Below are 18,879 nucleotides of genomic sequence, written 5' to 3' on the forward strand. Positions count from 1 at the left end.
GCCGGGATCCTGCAAAAGTAAAGGTTAGACTGCCCCGGAGGTGGTTCCGGGATCGCCTCTCCGACGCTCAAGTCAGTGATCAAGCTAGAGAGATAAAGTCTAGAGAGAGATGCTCTGGTTTGTTAGGTAAGAATTCAATACCTTCTCATTGATGAGGGGGTTGAGTATTTATAGTGCTTGGGATATCCCAGCTGTAGGCCAGCTGGAATGCATTGACAGCTGGAAGGTACTACCACAGGTGGGCCCCTGGGGGCTTGAGGCTCTTGTTGGGCTTGGATTACCCCTTGCTGGCTTAATCAGGGAAAATAAGCCCAAACAATTAGCCCCACGCCAGGAATGGGGAGGATCGAGGCCTTGCTGAAGCGTCTCCCGTTCGTGGCGGAACCTAGATAGTCCTGAGTCCAGACCGACCCGGTCTCCTTGAGGAGAGGGGAGGCAGGTGCCGACCCGGTCTCCTTGAGGAGAGGGGAGGCAGGTGCCGACCCCTCCTTGAGGAGAGGGGAGGCAGGTGCCGACCCAGTCTACATGAGGAGAGGGGAGGCGTGTGCCGACCCGGTCTCCTTGGGAGAGGGGTAGGCATGTGCCGACCCGGTCTCCTTGAGGAGAGGTGACGCATGTGCTGACCCGGTCTCCTTGAGGAGAGGCGACGCATGTGCCGACCCGGTCTCCTTGAGGAAATGAGGAAAATTGCTTATGCATGACTCGGATGAGGGGCCAATGATCCCCATGCTTGTCCGAGCCGGTGTTGCTTCTTGCTAACTGAATTCGTGACTTGGGAAATTTTACTCAACCCAAGAGGGGAGCCCCCTTGGGCCGAATTGGTTGGACGCGGCTCGGATGAGGGGCCAATGAGCCCCATGCTCATCCGAGCCGATGCCTTCTCTCGCTGAGTCAATCTGGGACTTAGGAGATTTACTCAACCAAAGAGGAAAACCTCCTTGGGCCGAGTTGGTTGGACGCGGCTCGGATGAGGGGCCAATGAGCCCCATGCTTGTCCGAGCCGGTGCCTTCTCTCGCTAAGTCAATCTGGGACTTAGGAGATTTACTCAACCAAAGAGGAAAACCTCCTTTGACCGAGTTGGTTGGACGCGGCTCGGATGAGGGGCAATGAGACCCATGCTTGTCCGAGCCGGTGCCTTCTCTCGCTAAGTCAATCTGGGACTTAGGAGATTTACTCAACCAAAGAGGAAAACCTCCTTGGGCCGAGTTGGTTGGACGCGGCTCAGATGAGGGGCCAATGAGCCCCATGCTTGTCCGAGCCGGTGCCTTCTCTCGCTAAGTCAATCTGGGACTTAGGAGATTTACTCAACCAAAGAGGAAAACCTCCTTGGGCCGAGTCGGTTGGACGCGGCTCGGATGAGGGGCCAATGAGCCCCATGCTTGTCCGAGCCGGTGCCAAAGATCTTGGACCACTGGCTGAAGTGACTGAGCTGGTAACCTTGAGCTGATGAACTGGTAATCTTGAGCTGGTGAACTCAACAGTTTCTTTAAACCCGAAATGCCAAGTGGCAACAGTGGATTATTGGGGTGCTTGAAAACATGGTGACGATTCAACTTCCGGTCATTTATGACCTTTCGCGACTCTTCGCCTTCTTTAAGGCTGAACCTTCCACCAGTTTTGGGCCCTCTGAGAGGCCCGTTAAGGGGGTGAAACAGCAGGTCCCGGTCCAAGTTTTGACGCAGGACACAGAACCCAAGGAACTTTGCTTATAAATAGGGAGAGGAGAGAGAGATTTTTCCATATCCTCATTTCTCTTTCTCTCTAAAATTTGAGATTTCTGCTCTCTCTCTCTTTCTACTTCAGAGCTCTTTCTCTCTCTAAGTCCGGGCTCCATATTCTTCGTCCGACCAGGTACGCTTTTGTTTTGTTTTTTCGCTAACTTTTTCTCTCTTTCTTTCAATAAATTCGGCCGACCCCCTTCTGTTGATAAATAATGGGGAGCTCGTCCGAGTCAGTGACACCTCCTCCTTCACCTCCTTATAATTTAGCCGAGGAGGTGAGGGGTATGGGCATGGTATTGGTGTCAACTTTAATAAGTTGCCCCGATCCCTCGGCTGTGCCTGAGGCGCTTTCCCTCCCGAGTACTCCTTCGCAAGCCGAGGAGGAGGAGGCCGAGGGTGCCATCCCTCTACCCTGGGAGGTGTCCCTGGCCTATCCCTCTTCGAGGAGTTACTTAGACAAATATTTATCTGATGGTGTAGTTAGGATAATTATGCCGGGAGAAGAAGGCGAGGCTTCGACGTCCGGGCGGCTCGTGTATCCAGAAATAGATCCCAAAGGCGGACCGGGAGCGAAGTTCCCCCTTCCGTCATTAATAAAAGCCCTGGTAGAGGATGCCCGAGGCCAAGCGGCCAAGTTTCAAATAAAGGACCCCTATTTGCTGGTCCGACCCGATGCCAGCCACACTATTCTGACTCCACCACCCGGATGCACTGCCTTCTACTACAAAGCCATGGAGATGGGCTTGAGGTTCCCGCTGACCCAGTTCGAGAAGGACTTATTGAACGCCTACAATTTGTGTCTGGGTCAGCTTTCTCCGAACTCTTGGGGTGGAATTTTGGCTGTCCAGGTAATCTGTGACCTTATCAGCGTTAGGCCGACCCTCACTCTCTGGCGCCACATGTACAAATTGTTCGAAATGCCAGCCGGGGATCATGGTCCTGGTTGGTGGTGCTTCCAGGCTCGGCGAGGCTACCGAACCGTCCTTGACCTTCCCACTTCTCAAAAGGGGTTTCGCCGAGGGTTCGCCTTTGTCTACCATGGGGGAGAGTGGGGCATCCCAACCGTACCTCCATCGGCCGACCCAAACCATTGCTTGAACTTCAAGGTGCCCGAGCTATCCGATGAGGAGGTTGTGGCTGCTATTTATATGCAATTGGAGGCCAAGATAGTGGATGGCGGCGAAGTTTTTGTAGCGGAGAACTGGCTCCCGAGCTGCAAACTTTTTAAGAACGAGCACTTTCTGGCGGCGTTCGGTCTGAGCCCGGCCTTTCCCAAGGGTAATTCGGCAAAAGGGGGTCCGGTTAACTTGTCTTTATTTACTATATCCTTCTAACTTGTCTTTTTCCTTTTGCAGAAGCTTCTCTAGCATTCATTAAGGAAACCGACCAAGAAATGGCCGAGCAATTGACATCTGCTGCTTTGAAAGCTGCTCGGATCAGGGCCGAGATGAAGGCCAACAAAATCAACAAACCCTCTAAGCCAAAGGTATGCATTCCTTCCATCCGACTTGGCTCGGGGCTTACATTTCATAATCTTACCAACTTTTAGATTTTTCTAGGACCCGTCCAACCCTAAGCCGAAGAAGCGTAAGGAACGGGACGAGGTGAGGGTCGAGCTGACCGAGAAGGCTTTGGCCAAGGCCCGGGCCGAGAAGGAGGCTTCCGCGAAGAAGGCTAGGAAGGAGCCTTCGGTCGAGGTAAACAGTCCTCGACCAACTTCCGGAGAGGGTGACACTCATGTCTCGGTTCACCCTTCCGATTTTGAACCGGTCCGGAGTCTGGGGTATGTGCCGGCGTCCTCCCACCCCTCCTTGGTTGAGCAGACTCTGTCTAAGGCGCCCATTCCCTTTACTCAAATGTCCAAGACGGACAAGAAGAAGAGGATTTCTGATGCCTTGGAGATCCTGTGTACCCAGACCGACCGAGATCACATCAACAAGGTCAATGGGAGGAATGAGTCGAGCGAGCTTTTTCGCTCCTGGATGGACGTAAGTAAATTTGTTTTACTTTGCCCCTTTTACTTTGCCTTTTATCTCTCAACCTCCACCTCCGAACTAGCTTTCTTCTTAACAGTTCTCTATCCGAATGACCAAGGTGGCCGAGGACCGGCTTGCTTTGGTCCAAGAGGTCTAGGAGCTGAAAGATGCGGCTCGGACGCACTTTGACAAGCTCTATCAAGCCGAGGAGGGTAAGCGCTTGGCCGAGCTCAAACTGGACGAGGCTGAGGACAAAATCCGGAAGGGCGAGGAGGCCTGGCAGAAAGAGCAAGAGGAGTGGAAGGTGGAGAGGGCCAACTTAACAATGCCCAAAGGCAATTCTGAGTCGGCTAAGGCTGCCGTTGAGGCCAAAGTGACTCGGATCCAAGGCGACTTGGACAGGGTCAAATTCAAGCTCGCTACGGCCGAGGCCCAGCTGAAGGAATCCCAGGAGGAGGGGTTCACGGCATGGCAGGCCTCTGATGCCTGTACCGACTTTTGTGCCGACGTGAGCCAATCCTCCCACAAGATGGGTGAAGACGAGGCCCTTACTAAGCTCAGGGTCGCCCTGGCCGACTCCTGCCCTTCAGCGGACTGGAACTCGGTCTGGTCCCGCTATCAGGAGCTGGCTGAGGCCGAGGCAGCCGTAATTCGAACAAAGATGGTCGAGGAGGCGAGCTCGGATGATGAGGATGATGACGATGATGAAGAAGCTGCCGAAGAAGGCGGAAGCACCGGGCCGCCTCAGCCAGAGATCGCTGCCAAGCAACCTGCTGTTGAGCAACCTGCGGCCGACCCCTCCACCCAGATGCCTTGGGATATTACTCTCTTCTTAGCCTACTTAGCTAGTGGCCTCTCCGATGGAGCTTTTTGTAATTTAAGGCATTTTGTATTTTTTGCTTTCCTCCATGTTTTTTTTGCAAACTTTTGGTTGTGTTTTGCAACTTTGATCAATGGAATACAACTATTATTTTGCAACTTTACTTGTTGTTTTATTATGCAATCTATTCTTTTGTTATTTGCAATATCACAACATACAACATACAATGGACTGGTTAAGTCTTGTTTACAACGTTTCAAAATAATAAGACTGGCTAAGTCTTTTTATTTCTGGGGTAAAAACCCGACTTGATATATGGACTGGCTAAGTCCGAGTTACATGGACTGGCTAAGTCCGATTTACATTCGAATTTGCTAGCTAAATCCGACCAGGTAGCGCTGGTTTTACAATATGCCCCTATTGCAAGTAACAAAAGAAATTATACATAGTATTTTTTGAGGTTGTCTAGGTTCCAAGGTCGAGCCAGGGGGACCCCTTCGGGAGATTCGAGTCGGAATGTCCCTGGTTTGAGAACCTCTGTAACCTTGTAGGGGCCGTCCCATTTTGCCCCCAACTTCCCTTTGAGATGGGAGAGTCCGGTAGCTTCTACTTTTCGGACGACCTAGTCGCCAAGGCTGATTGGCCGAGGCTTCACCCGCCTGTTGAAGTGCCTTGTGATCTTTTGTTTGTATCGGATGGCTTGCAGTAAAGCATTACCTCGTGTTTCAGGCAACAGGTCTAAGTTGATGGGTTTTTCCTCTTCGTTTTGGTCAAACTCATAGAATGTCATCCGAGGAGAGGGGATTCCTACTTCGACCGGAAGGACAGCCTCGCTACCATATACCAACCCAAAAGAAGAAAGCCCCGTGGCTTCTTTGACTGTCGTTCTGGCCGACCAGAGAACGCCGGGTAGGTCATCTACCCATGCCCCCTTAGCAGCGTCTAGGGACTTCTTGATGCCCCTGAGGACAATTTTGTTGGCCGACTTGGCTTGTCCATTGGTTTGGGGTCGGGAGACGGCCGAAAACCTTGTCTGAATGCCGAACCGGGAGCAATAATCACGGGTCGGGCCGCTGTTAAATTGCCGACCGTTGTCTGATACTAGGGCTCTTGGGATTCCGAAGCGAGTGATGATGTTCCTCCAAATGAACATTTGAACCTGCTTATCAGTTATTGATGCCAGCGGCTCGGCTTCTGTCCATTTGGTGAAGTAGTCGATAGCCACAATCAGGAACTTCCTTTGCCCGGAAGCTGGGGGAGAAGGTCCGAGCAAGTCCATGCCCCACTTGTCGAAGGGTAGAACCGCTTGAATGGTAGTGAGGGGAGTGGCAGGTGCTCTCGGTATATCTGAGTGAATCTGGCAAGAGGGACATTGCCGGACTAAGTCCGTGGCATCAGCCTTCAAAGTGGGCCAATAATATCCCGCCCTTAATGCCTTTCCGGCTATTGTTTTGCCCCCTTGATGGCTCCCGCAAGTAGGGGTGATAATGAGCCTGACAAGCTCGCGAGCAGCTCGGGCTCGGCTCGGTCAAAGCTCGGCTCGTTGAAGCTCGGCTCGAGCTCGGGCTCGGCTCGAGACTTAAACGAGCCGAGCCGAGCTAGGCAAAGCTCGGCTCGTAAAGCTCGTGAGCAGCTCGTTTATTATTTTTATATTAAAAAAATATTTATATTAAAAAAATATTTTATATTAAAAAAAATTAATACTAATTTATATTTTAATTTAGATTACAAATTATATATTTTAATTTGTGATCCAACTTCACCTCTACTCCACTAGGCACTAAAGTCCCACATTGGTTAAGAAAACAAGGATCAACCTTATTTTCTTTATAAATAGCTACTTTTCCTTACTTCAACTTAAATTTTAATTTTGTATCTCCTTGGTTGTAAAACAAAAACTATAAGTTATTTTCTTCATAGAAGGAATGAAGTATAATTTTAAATAGTTGATTATTTAATACTTAAAATATTTGATAATGTTTTTTTTAGCAAAACATGGAGTCCCACATTGAAATTTTAACAATGCTAGGAGGGATTCCAAGTTATAAAAGCATATGTAAACAAAACAAGGGTATAATGAGTTTTTTTTCTTAACAAAACATGGAGTCCCACATTGAAATTTTAGCAATGCTAAGAGGGATTCCAAGTTATATAAGCTAAGCATATGTAGAATGAGTTTGTTTATCTTAAACAAAACAGAAAGTTCCACAATGAAATGGGGATAGTGAGTTTGTTTTTCTTTAACAAACCATGAAGTCCCACATTGAAATCTTAGCAATGCTAAGAGGGAAATCAAGTTATAAAAGCATATGATGGGTGAGTGAACAAGCTCACCTACTTCGAGCCAAGCCGAGCTCATTAGTCGAGCCTAAAGCGAGCTCGCGAGCCGAGCCTAAGCGAGCTCGCGAGCCGAGCCTAAGCGAGCTAGCGAGCCGAGCCTAAGCGAGCTCGCGAGCCGAGCCTAAGCGAGCTCGCGAGCCGAGCCTAAGCGAGCTCCGCGAGCCGAGCCTAAACGAGCTTGCGAGCCGAGCTTGAGCCCCAAAATTCCATCACGAGCCGAGCTCGAGCTCGGCTCTCCCAAGCTCGGCGAGCTCACGAGCCGAGCCGAGCCTGGAAAATTTTAAAAGAGCTCAAGCCGAGCCCAGTGCTATTCGGTCTCGGCTCGCTCGATAAGCACCCCTACCCGCAAGCTCCTTGGTGTATTTCCCTAAGGACATAGTTTCCTTCCTCGGGGGTTATACATTTGAGAAGGGGATAGGTGAAGGACTTTTTATAGAGCTGCCTTTCATGCCAGAGGAACCAACCTGATTTATGTTTGATCCGGTCGGCTTCCTTAGGATCATTGGGTAGGGTCCCGTCTCGCAAGTACTCCACAATTTCGCCCATCCAGTTCGAGGAACGATTGAGTACAAGCTGCTCTTTGGCATTTATGCTAGGTTCCTTCAACACTTCCCAAGTTATAGTTCTAGGGGCCGACCCTTCAGCAGAACTGGCCATCCGAGCCAGTGCGTCGGCCTGTTGGTTTTCCGAGCGAGGAATATGGGTAATCCGGAATCCGGACAACTTTCCAATGATAGCTCGAGCTTTGGCCAAGTACATTCTCATGTTGTCTTCCTTGGCCTCGTATTCTCCAGAAATCTGACCCACAATGAGTTGTGAGTCGGATTTGGCTATGATTGATGTTGCTCCGGCCAGGATACATAGTTGTAGTCCGAGGATGAGGGCCTCATACTCGGCTTCATTGTTAGATCCGAGAAATTCGAACTTAACAGCATATTCAATTTTCTCCCCGACCGGGGGTTTGATGACCAGACCTGCTCCACAACCATTCTATGTGGATGACCCATCAACAAGCAACTCCCACTCTTCTTGTGAACCGACCGGAGGTCGAGTTGCACACTCGGTGATGAAGTCAGCGAGTGCTTGGGCCTTGATTGCCCTTCGTGGCTCAAATTCGAGCCCAAAGTCTGCTAACTGGTCTGCCCAATCACTCATCCAACTCGAGTGATTTCTATTTTCAATGCGCTTCCGGAGCGGCTGTCCGGTTAGGACTTTGATCGGATGCGCTTGAAAGTAGGGCTTGAGCTTCCGACTTGCCATTACTAAGGTAAAGACCATTTTCTCGACATCACTGTACTTCGCCTCAGCCCCTCTATAGGCATGACTGATGAAGTAGACGGGATGTTGCTTTCCTTCTCGCTCGGCTATCAGGACTGCGCTAAGAGCGTAGTCCGAGACAGCGAAGTAAATGAACAGAGGTTCCCCCGGCAAGGGGGAGATCAGTTTAGGCAAGGTTGCCAAGTGATTCTTGAGGGCGGTGAAGGCTTGCTCGGCTTCGTCATCCCATGCGAACTCTTTTCGCTTCAAGGCCTTGAAGAACGACAAGCTCTTATCAGCCGACCTGGATAGGAAACGACCGAGCGCCGCTAAGCAGCCGGTTAGGCGCTGTACTTCCCGAACGTTCCGAGGAGATTTCATCTCTAGGACCGCTTTGATCTTGTCCGGGTTGGCTTCGATTCCTCTTTCATCCACTAGAAATCCGAGGCACTTTCCCCCTTTAACTCCGAAGACGCATTTTTTGGGGTTTAGCATCATGCGGTATTTTCTCAGGGTGCTCAACGTTTCTTTCAGATCCGCAGGGTGATCCGACTGAGCCTTGCTTTTGACTATCATATCGTCAACATATACTTCAATGTTCCGACCCAATTGGCCGCTGAAGATTTTGTTGACGGTTCGCTGATATGTGGCCCCTGCATTTTTGAGGCCGAACGGTATCATCTTATAGCAGTAGACACCCTGAGGAGTGATAAATGTCGTATGAACCCTATCCTTCTCGGCCATGGGAATTTGATGATAGCCAGCATTCGCGTCCATGAAGCTGAGAAGGGCATGCCCTGCCGTCGAATCGACCAGCCTATCGATTTTTGGCAGAGGGTGATTGTCTTTCCGGTAGGCTTTGTTTAAGTCCGTAAAATCGACGCACATTCGCCATGCCCTGCTCGGTTTTTTGACCAATACCACATTGGCCAACCATTCCGAGTATTGACATTCTTCAATGAAACCCCCTTCGAGCAGCTTCTTGACCTCCGCGGCTGCTGCAGCATTTCTTTCAGGACCCTGGTGCCTGAGCTTTTGTTTGATTAGTCTGAACCCCTCTTTGATGTTAAGCTCGTGGCGCATGATTTTCGGGTCGAGACCAGGCATTTCTGTGGCCTCGTAGGCAAAGACATCTTGGTACTCCATGAGCACTCGGATGATATCCTGCCTTGTTTGAGGGTCCATTGCCTTGCCTACCCTGACAGTCCGACCGGGGTCCTGGCCGATTGCGACCTCTTCGTCATCCTCGGCTGGCTGAGGGCGTTCATATTGTTTGGGGTTGTCAGTTATGTACACCCCGAGGCTGGTTGAGGGCTGACCCTCTTCATATTTTCTTTTTTTCGAGTCCTTTTGGACGTCGTTGTCCGAGTCCTTTTGGATGTCGTTATTCTTGAGGCTATTCACATAGCACTCTCTTGCTGCTTGCTGGTCGCCTTGAATTTTTCCCACCTTTCCGTCATCAGTCTCAAACTGCATAAGGAGTTGATAGGTGGAGATGGCGGCCTTGGCTTTATTTAGCATGGGTCTCCCCATTATTATGTTATAAGGCAAAGGGATGTCTACCACAAAGAAGTCGATCGGTAGGCTTCTCCCCTTACCTTTTTCACCCATCCGAGTGGGTAGTTTTATTGATCCGATCGGGAGGACAGAGTTGCCCCCGAAGCCTATGAGCGGCTGATTCAGGGGGGTAACATCCCGTTCGGTGTACTTCAACTTCTTGAGGCAATCAAGGGTGATGATATCAGCGGATGACCCACTATCCACCAACACTCTCTTTACCCTTGTATTTGCTACCTTGAGCTCAATATAGAGGGGGTCGTCGTGCGGAATATGCAACGTCCGACTGGGTTCCCCAAAGGTCATGACGGGGCAACTGGCTCGGGGGAGCTGGACATCAAGTACCTGATGCTTGAGATTTTGGAGGTGAGCCTTGCGTGCTCGGCCGGTTAGGCCTCCCGACGCGAATCCTCCAGCAATGACACCAATGAATCCTTCCGTGTCCCCGCTGTTCGACTGACCCACCTTTTGCTTCCCCTTTTCCTCGCTCGAGTGCTTTAGGTAGTGATTGAGCTTGCCCTGGTCGGCCAAACCATCCAAGGATTTCTTGAGCTCTCTGCAGTCCTTGGTGGTGTGCCCACATTCCTTGTGGTAATCGCACCACAAGCTTTTATCCCTCCGAGACGATGATGTGCGGATGGGCGCTGGGCTGGGAAGCCAATTTTTGTTCCGGATGTCAAAATAGATCTCTTGCCGGTTTTTATTAAATCGAGGGTCGTTGCCGTTATCGGTGAGCCGGTCCCCACGCCCCCCCGTTCTCTGATGCTTAGGCTGACCCATGTGACCCCCTTCATCTTTTCTCTTCTTGGTCCCTTTATCCGAGTAACGACAGATGTCTGTCACTTGAATGAACCTTTGGGCTCTGGCCATGGCTTCCGAGTAGGTCTTCACCTCGTTCTCGGCCAGCGACCATCTAAGCCGACCCGGCAGGAGTCCGGACATGAGGGCTGCGAAAGCTACCGCATCCTGCAAGTCGGTGATTTTGAGGGACTCCTCATTGAACCTTTTGATGTAGTCCGATAGAGGTTCATTCTTGTTTTGCTTCACCCCCATGAGATGAAGGCTGGTTTTTCTTTGCCTCTTTCCAGCTACAAACTGGTGGATGAAGAGGTGTTCAAGTATGGCGAAGTCCGTGATGACCCCCGCCGGGAGTTCTTGGAACCAATTGAGGGCCAGACCTTTGAGGGTGGTGGGGAAGAAACGACACCATGTGGCCTCACAACTTGTCTGAACGCTCATCTGAGCCTTGTAACTAGCCATATGATCATCCGGGTCGGTCAGGCCCGCGAATGGCTCGATCAAGGGAGTTTTAATTTTCCCCGGGGTTTGGGTCCCTAGGATTTCCTAACTGAAGGGGATTAGGAACTTGAGCCCTCCTCCAGTTAGCCTAGGAGGCTGAGAACGAGCCGAGTCCCCTTGGCCCTCTCGGTCATTCGCTTTCTTCTTGAGGAACTCCCGGGCGTCATAGCCTCGGCTGAGGCGCTTCTTGTTGTTAAGGAATTCTCGGGCGTCTCGGGGTTTCCGACCCGCGTCCCCCCTTGGAGACTTGGATACATGGGTTTCCGCATGCTGACGGGCCGACCCCTGTCGCGCCGACTTTTCTTTTTCTCGATGGCTTGGGTCTCTCGCATCGGACCGTGGCCGGCTAGGCTGCTGATCCCGATTAGAGCGAGAGTGGTACCTTTGGGAGCGAACGATTGTGCGCTCTCTAGGCTCATGCTGATTGAGCGGGACGAGTTGCTGCTGCTTCTGCTGGAGCATGGCCATCATGTCCATCATGCCTTTTTGGAAAGTTTCCTGGAGCTGGGCAGTGATAAGGGCCAGGTCAGTCACAAAGAGCGGCTGAGGCTCCACATTCTGAATTTGCTGCGAGACCGACCGGGGGTCCAGAGTTTGGACGGTGGGTGACCTCCGACCCGGTGAGGGAACTTGCTCACTCTCCCTATTGTGTGGGGGGGAGTGGCCTCTCTCAGGCCGAGGAACCTGATCAGAGGCCTGCTTGCCACGGGTGTTCTTGGTTGGTGCCATTTTCGATTGGCGTTTGGAGCTGAGTAGCTACTAAGGCAAGTCTTAATGAGTGGTGGCGAAGTAACTTTTTGTACTATCCCCACAGACGGCGCCAAACTGTTTCTGTCTAGAAATTAAGGGTGCTAACTCCTTTGCTAAGGGAATACCGGGTCAGATCTGTATGTCCTGAGTCAAAAGTCCGTACGCCGGGATCCTGCAAAAGTAAAGGTTAGACTGCCCGGAGGTGGTTCCGGGATCGCCTCTCCGACGCTCAAGTCAGTGATCAAGCTAGAGAGATAAAGTCTAGAGAGAGATGCTCTGGTTTGTTAGGTAAGAATTCAATACCTTCTCATTGATGAGGGGGTTGAGTATTTATAGTGCTTGGGATATCCCAGCTATAGGCCAGCTGGAATGCACTGACAGCTGGAAGGTACTACCACAGGTGGGCCCCTGGGGGCTTGAGGCTCTTGTTGGGCTTGGATTACCCCTTGCTGGCTTAATCAGGGAAAATAAGCCCAAATAGATGGCAAAGGTCACTGCCCTGCTTGAAACAAAAGATTTCACCACATTCAATATCGAACAATTTTCCGGTTCCTCGTTGACTCATGAAATCCATCTAGGAACTCATGAAGTTGACTCTCAATAGGCCTAAGGCTTGGCTCTCAAGTCGATGACTTAGAGGATTCAGAAACTGATGATGAAGAGGCAGCACTGATCGTGAAAAGATTCAAAAAGTTCTTCAACAAGAACTACAAAGGGAAGAACTTGAAAAAGCCAGGAAAGTTAAGCTGTCACAAGTGTGGAAGTCCGGATCACTTCATAAAGGAATGCCCTTTCTTGGAAAATGAAAAGAGCAAAGGAAAGTACAAGGAGAAGGGAAAGGAGCAGCGAAAACTTTTTCAAAAGTTGATATGAGAAGGGCCATGGTTGCTGCCTGGGGAGAATCCGATTCAGACGAGGAGCAGGAACAACCAGAAGAGGAGACAGCTCATTTATGTCTCATGGCAAAAACAGACGAGAAGAAGACTTGCCAAACAACAAGGTACGCATAAATGTTATTGAAGAAGAGTTAAAAGAACTTTCAAAGAATCAATTAATAAAACTACTTTTGGAAACTTGTGACTACAAGGCCATTTGTGTTAGAGAAGAAAATTTAGAAAAAGCCTTAGAAGTCACCAAAGGACATTCAAATTGGTTTAAAAAGTGAATGCAAACATTGAGGAAAGATTCTTTGAAGTCTTTGATGAAAACCGACGTATTCGAGAAGCTTTTGAAAATGCTAAAAATGAAAATTATTTTTGAATATGGAAATGGCTGAATTGAAACTATTCGTTCCTGAAGGAACCAGTTCCTCTATAAATACCAGATCCGAGTTCGAAAAGTTAAAATTCGAACATGAAAAAGTTTTGAGTAAATATCTGGTACTTAAAGAGAAAATGGAATCTTCAAGAACGACTCTTCCTGATCCAGTAAGCTGGATACAAAAATATAAAAATGAAGGAAGAAGTGGGTTAGGTTTCAATCACAAGAAGAAAAACAAAATGAAAAAATATGTTGATCTTCCAAGCAGCCGAATATGCTCTTACTGTGGGAACAGTGGACACTTAGTGTCTGACTGTTCCTCCAGAGAAGAACATATTGAAATGAACACCCACTTAGTTAAACAAGTTTGGAAAGTTAAGAGAAATACAACCCGACAGAGGAACCCAAGTCAAATGGGTTCCTACCACTAACTGATTGCTTTGATAGAGGCTAAAGTGAGGGGGAACAACCTGTGGTACCTCGATAGCGGTTGTTCTAAACACATGACAGGAGATAAAGAGAAATTTCTCTCGCTTTCAGCCTATGATGGAGGAACTGTGACCTTCGGAGACAATCTTACCGGTAACATAGTTGCAATAGGGAAGGTAGGAAAGTCTAAGTCACATTCCATAGACAATGTATTTTTGGTCGAGGGTTTAAAAATAATCTGCTTAGTATTTCTCAATTTTGCGACAAAGGGAACAGTGTAAATTTTACTGATGAATGTTGTGTAGTAAGTAATGCAGGAAAGGTACCAAAATCCTAGAAGGAACAAGGAAAGGGAACACCTACATTGTTGATCTCAACCTTGTTCCTAGGAACAATCTAACGTGTTTAAGTGCCGTCGATAATGAACCACTTCTTTGGCATAAAAGATGTGGTCACGCAAGTATGGCATTACTCCAGAAGCTAAGTGGTAAGGACTTGGTGGTTGGATTACCAACTATCAAAGCTCAAACCATGAAGTTTGTGGACCATGTGCAAAAGGTAAACAAGTTAGATCCTCGTTCAAATCAAAGAAAATGGTAAGCACACAAAGTCCCCTTGAATTGATTCATATGGACTTGTGTGGCCCTGTTCGAATCCAAAGTCGATCTGGTAAGAGATATGTGCTTGTAATAGTTGATGATTTTTCAAGATACACTTGGGTTATTTTTCTCCATAGCAAAGATGAGAATTTGATGAATTTGTTAACTTTGCTAAAGAACTCAAAGAATAAGTGGTTTTAAAATTAAGCACTTGCGTTCTGATCATGGTAAGGAGTTTGAAAACTCCAAATTTGATGAGTTTTGCAGAAATGAAGGTCTTGATCACAACTTCTCAGCTCCTAGAATCCACAACAAAATGGCGTGGTAGAACGGAAGAATCGCACTTTGGAGGACATGGCTAGAACAATGATCATAGCTAGCAACCTTCCGAAGAATTTTTGGGCTAAGCAGTGAATACGACATGCTACATAATCAATAGAGTCATGCTAAGACCTATTGTCTTGACGACTCCTTATGAGCTACTCAAAGGAAGAAAACCCAATATCTCTACTTTAGAATCTTTGGTTGTAAATGCTTTGTACATAACAATGGTAAAGACAATTTAGGAAAGTTTGATGCTAGAAGCGATGAGGCTGTTTTTATTGGATATGCTTTAAGTAGTAAGGCATATAGAGTTTACAACAAAGAACAATGTGTGTTGAGGAAAGTGTCCATGTTATTTTTGATGAAACTAACTCTCTGCAGGAACCAAGTCATGAAAATGACTTTGAAATAGGACTGACTCGTATTGAGGAGTTAGTGAACATCGATGAGGAACTAACACCTGCAGGAACCGACAAAAAGCATATTTCTGAAGAAGAGATAGTTGTTCCTGATCCTGTTATACAGGAGGAACAGGACCAGAAATTCATCCAGTAGAGAGACGAATGAAGCTCCTCAAACTGGAGGAGCAGAGACAAGAGATTTGAACCAAGACCGTGGAAACACTTAAAATCCCATCCATTGGATTTAATAGTAAGTGATATTGAAAAGGGAACTCAAACGAGATCCCAACTGAAAAATTTCTGTGCTTTCCATGCCTTTTTGTCTATGACAGAACCACGAGATCACAATGATGCCCTACTGGAGTCTGACTGGATAAACGCCATGCAAGAGGAACTGAATGAGTTCCAGAGAAACAAGGTCTGGCATCTTGAGACCAAGCCTAAAAACCAAAAGGTAATTGGACTAAAATGGGTCTTCAGGAACAAGCTAGACGAACATGGAACAGTCATAAGAAACAAAGCCAGACTCGTAGCCAAAGGGTACAATCAACAAGAAGGTATTGACTTTGATGAAACCTTTGCTCCTGTAGCTAGAATAGAAGCAATAAGAATTTTGATTGCCTTTGCACATTCATGGGTTTTAGGTTGTACCAAATGGACGTCAAATGTGCCTTTTTAAATGGATATTTGATTGAAGACGTCTATGTGGAACAACCTCCTGGTTTTGAAAACCCGGATCTTCCAATCATCATATTATAAGCTAGATAAAGCTCTTTATGGGCTTAAGCAAGCTCCTAGATCATGGTATGAAAGACTTTCAAAATTCTTACTTTCTAATGACTTTATACGAGGCAAAGTTGATAGGACCCTGTTCCTTCGATCCAAAGGAACAGACATCCTAGTGGTTCAGATTTATGTGGATGATATAATTTTTGGTGCAACTAACGAATCTCTTTGTAAAGAATTTGCTGAGTTAATGCGTAGTGAATTTGAAATGAGTATGATGGGAGAGTTAAACTTCTTTCTCGGTTTGCAAATCAAGCAAACTGAAAAAGGAACAATGATCCATCAACAAAAATACGTAAAGGAGTTATTGAAAAAATATGGATGGATCAAGCAAAATCAAACCATACTCCTATAGGAACAGGTACAAGGTTAGATGAGGATCAAAGTGGTAAGTCCGTAGATCAGAAACTCTATAGAGGTATGATTGGTTCCTTACTTTATCTAACTGCTAGTAGGCCTGATATATCCTTGTGTTGGTTTATGTGCAAGATTCCAATCAAATCCTAAGGAATCCATTTGACAGTGTCAAAAGGATTCTTAGATATTTGAAAGGAAGTGATGATCTTTGTTTGTTCTATCCTCGAAGTGACATCTTTGATCTAGTAAGTATTCCGATGCTGACTATGCTGGAGACTTGGTGAATCGCAAAAGTACATCGGGTATTTCCAGTTCCTAGGATCAAGCTTGGTTTCTTGGAGCTCAAAGAAACAAACACGTTGCTCTTTCCACAGCAGAAGCTGAATACGTGGCAGCTGCTGCATGCTGTCTCAGGTATTATGGATCAAGCAACAGGTACGTGACTTTGGCATAAAATTTAAGTGTGTTCCTATATCTTTGATAACATAGTGCTATTTGCATTTCCAAGGATCCAGTTCATCACTCTAGAGTCAAGCATATTCACATTAGACATCATTTCCTAAAAGACAATGTAGAGAAGGGATTAGTCAAAGTTGATTTTTGTCCACTGAAAATCAAATAGCTGACATATTGACTAAACCTCTATCTAGGGACAGGTTTGAAAAGATACGCTTGGAACTAGGAATGATAAAAATTGTTTAAATGTCACATGATGTTGATTCCCCCAAATTGTTTCTTACTAAGTATGTCCTGCAACTTCATGAATTAAATTTCATACACCTAGGGTCAAGTATAAGGACTCACATATGTCTCTGAATATTACCCTTAGTGTCCTTGCACATATTTGGTACGTATGTAGTTTGTATATTATGGACACATTTTTATCATATGCAAGAGTAAATTTTTTGATTTTCCATTTTCTTAATTTTCCTCCAAATTTCCTTGTTTCTTTTTCTTTTCACACCTTTCCGTCCAAAATAAAAACATTAATCTGAATTATGGCCAAAATTACGCGTTCAATTAATCTAAAGTTAAATGAAGAAACTTCATTAATTGCCTTCCAAAAACCCATAAACCTTCATTAAACCTAACTCTCCATTTCTTTTCACACGGAATCATGATTACTTATAAACCCAACCACATCAAATCACTGACCCTCATAATTTCCCATCACTCAACATCTCTCTCTCTCTCTCTCTCTCTCTCTTCTCATCTTCAACCTCACCAAAACTCTGTCACCATGTCTTCCAAAACTCAAAATTCGGTGATCATGAAAATTTCCCAAGAGAAAACACCATCCATGATGAATTAAGTGCTCAAGAATCATCCAAGACGACGCAGATTCTACCGGGTCAAAATCGGCATCCTCTGCTCCTGTTTCTCTCTCTCCGAAAAAGGAAGAAGGTGAAAACGAGATTGAAAGCGATCAAGAACAAGAGATTACTGTACCTACAAAGCGAGGTAAGAAAACAAAATCTTCACAATTTCTTGTGGGCTTTTGTGTAGATGTTGCATGGTGCAAAAAGTCTAAGTGGAATGAGTTATTGAAAATTTTAAATTTCATAAATGGTTAAAAATTGTTAGCGTAGATGAGGGTCTTTATGAAAAGGAGATGAAAGCTTTTTGTTCTGGGTTTACCATAACTGAGGGTGTGTGTCTCAATTGTCAATGGGTCTGTAGTTACCATCACTGAGAAGAAACGGGGGGAATGGTTTGATATTCCGACTGAGGGTTACAAGGACTACATTAAGGGTAGGGCTAAGTTGAACATAAATGGAGTTCAATGCTCAAATTCTTGCTTTCTTTAACGGCAATTCAATGCTTTACTTTAGATCAAAAAGAATTGTCTCCTTTCATAAGCTGCTATTTCAATTTTTGGCTTTTATTTTACCCCGTTCCTCCAAAAGAACCCAGGCAAGTCTAATGGATCTTTCCATTATGTACTGCCTTGCTGAAAACATAAAAATCAACCTTCCCTCCTTGATAATTTCACATCTCTCTCACTGCATTACCCATAACACCAAAGTGGGTTATGGAAATCTTCTTTCTCTGTTTTCAAACAATGCAAAGTTAAACTGCCTACTAGTCCCTGTTTTTCTCTTGAGCCAGAAAATTATCTTACAAAAGAAACTTTGACTAGGCTGAGCTTGAGGTTGGTAAATGGGAAGATATATTTTGAGAGAGAAGAAACTCCTGTAAAGGTTGAAGTGGGTAGTAAGAGGAAGTTGGATGAAGAAGGGGTTCCCAGTGGGTCTGTCAGGAAGAGCCAAAGGTTGGCTGGGTCCAAGTTCCAGAAGGAGCAGGATCAAGGTGACACAGTCTTTATTCACCTAGATTCTGATCCTGTCCCTTCTACTACTGTGGATTTTCCGTTACTGTCTACAACTGGGCTTAACAAGCTACTCCAGGAAATTCATGACTCCTTGACCCTTCTGCACACCAGGATCAATGCCATTGAAGCTACTGTCAATGTTCTAGACTCTCAGCAGCAACAACAACTGCTTGAAATCAAGAATGCTGATACTGGGATCAGGAACAAGGTGGATGGTGTGCTCTCCAAGATCGATTATGTGGTCTCCTCTCTCTTCAAAAGAACCAAACCCTAACTTCTCTTAACTTTGGAACAATTGAACAAATTTTTTTTTGGGTTGTAATTATTAAACATTCTTTTGGATTTCTCTTCTTGTGTCCTTCTGAGACACATGAAGTACTTTTAATTTCTCTTTAAATTCTCCACTCTCTTTTGCCTTACTCTACATATTGCGTAATTATTGTTGTCTATAATGTTGCTTTCTGCATGCCTATTTTGTTTGTGTGTTTGGATGGCTAATATTATGACATGTCTATTTGAGCAACTTGCTTGTTGCCTAGACTGTTGACTCTCTAGTGCTGCAGGTACAATACTTGGTTTTGATAATGACAAAGGGGGAAGAGATACGAGTGTCAAAAAATTTTTATCTTAGTTCCTATGTATATTTTTCTCATCCCTGTTCCCAGTCAAG

General features: G+C 46.4%; 1 protein-coding gene across 1 annotated transcript; it reads left to right on the forward strand.

Annotated features, from left to right (window-relative positions):
• The first annotated feature begins 1,679 nt into the window (after window positions 1-1,679).
• LOC125493969 (uncharacterized) lies at window positions 1,680-4,630 on the forward strand. Its single transcript, XM_048637447.2, has 4 exons — window positions 1,680-3,000; window positions 3,078-3,208; window positions 3,282-3,710; window positions 3,796-4,630. The coding sequence occupies exons 1-4, from the start codon at window positions 1,935-1,937 to the stop codon at window positions 3,853-3,855; spliced, it is 1,686 nt and encodes a 561-aa protein (XP_048493404.2). The 5' UTR covers window positions 1,680-1,934; the 3' UTR covers window positions 3,856-4,630.
• The last annotated feature ends 14,249 nt before the right edge of the window (window positions 4,631-18,879 follow it).

This window comes from Beta vulgaris, chromosome 5 (genome assembly GCF_026745355.1).
Source record: "Beta vulgaris subsp. vulgaris cultivar EL10 chromosome 5, EL10.2, whole genome shotgun sequence".
In the NCBI taxonomy this organism is placed as follows: domain Eukaryota; kingdom Viridiplantae; phylum Streptophyta; class Magnoliopsida; order Caryophyllales; family Amaranthaceae; genus Beta; species Beta vulgaris.